At 35.9% G+C, this 800-nt stretch overlaps 1 protein-coding gene across 1 annotated transcript in view; it reads right to left on the bottom strand.

Moving 5' to 3' along the window:
- LOC119292690 (protein transport protein Sec61 subunit alpha-like) overlaps positions 1-800 on the bottom strand; it is a 6,292-nt gene that overhangs the window by 2,610 nt on the left and 2,882 nt on the right. Inside the window, exon 3 of the mRNA XM_037571434.1 lies at positions 7-147. Coding sequence (XP_037427331.1) covers positions 7-147 — 141 coding nt within the window. The remainder of the gene's footprint in view (positions 1-6; positions 148-800) is intronic.

The following is an 800-nucleotide window of genomic DNA, read 5'->3' on the forward strand; positions in this document are numbered from 1 at the left end:
TTATGCATCGAAGACAATTTGTAGTTTCCATTACCAACGAATCGATGAATAAGGGAGGAAGTGAGAGCTTCCCCATGTTGATCACCATGCTGCCCACCGTATAGCTTTATGATACAGGGGCTAAAAGCTTTCCAGAAAATACTTGTACTGCACAAATGAAACATATGGCCCATTAACTTTGAGTTAATATAACTACAGGACATGTATGTATTATTGCTTAGGCTAATTCACTTACTCCTTCCGTCCGCGAATAAGTGTACATCTAGCTTTTGTCTTAAGTCAAAGTTTTAATACTTTGACCAAATTTCTAGGAAAGAGTAAAAGCATTTATGGCACCAAATTAGTATCACTAGATTCGTTTTGAAATGTACTTTCATAATATATCAATTTGATGTCATATATGTTACTACTATTTTTTATAAAGTTGGTCAAAATTTTAAAACTTTGACTTAGAACAAAAGCTAGATGTACACTTATTCGCGGACGGAGGGAGTAATTGCTTATCAAGACCAGATCTTGCTGGAGAGATGGAGTCGTGACAGTATGACTCCAACCGTCAAGGTTTAAATCGCAATGCCTAAGGTTTAAACCACTACCATCAAGCATTGTTTTCCAGTTGAATCAATTTGACAGGAAAAGCATATAGTCTGCCAGTGCCAGTGCATTCAGTGCTAATATTTGTAGACCCTTCAAAAGGGAAAATGAAACATAGCTGACTAGTTGTTATTGTGCCAGGGTCAATCAGTTAAACTTTCATTTAAACACCTTTAATTCTTTTTCCTTCAATCAAAACCATCAAA

Source organism: Triticum dicoccoides, chromosome 4B (genome assembly GCF_002162155.2).
Source record: "Triticum dicoccoides isolate Atlit2015 ecotype Zavitan chromosome 4B, WEW_v2.0, whole genome shotgun sequence".
Taxonomy (NCBI): Eukaryota; Viridiplantae; Streptophyta; class Magnoliopsida; order Poales; family Poaceae; genus Triticum; species Triticum dicoccoides.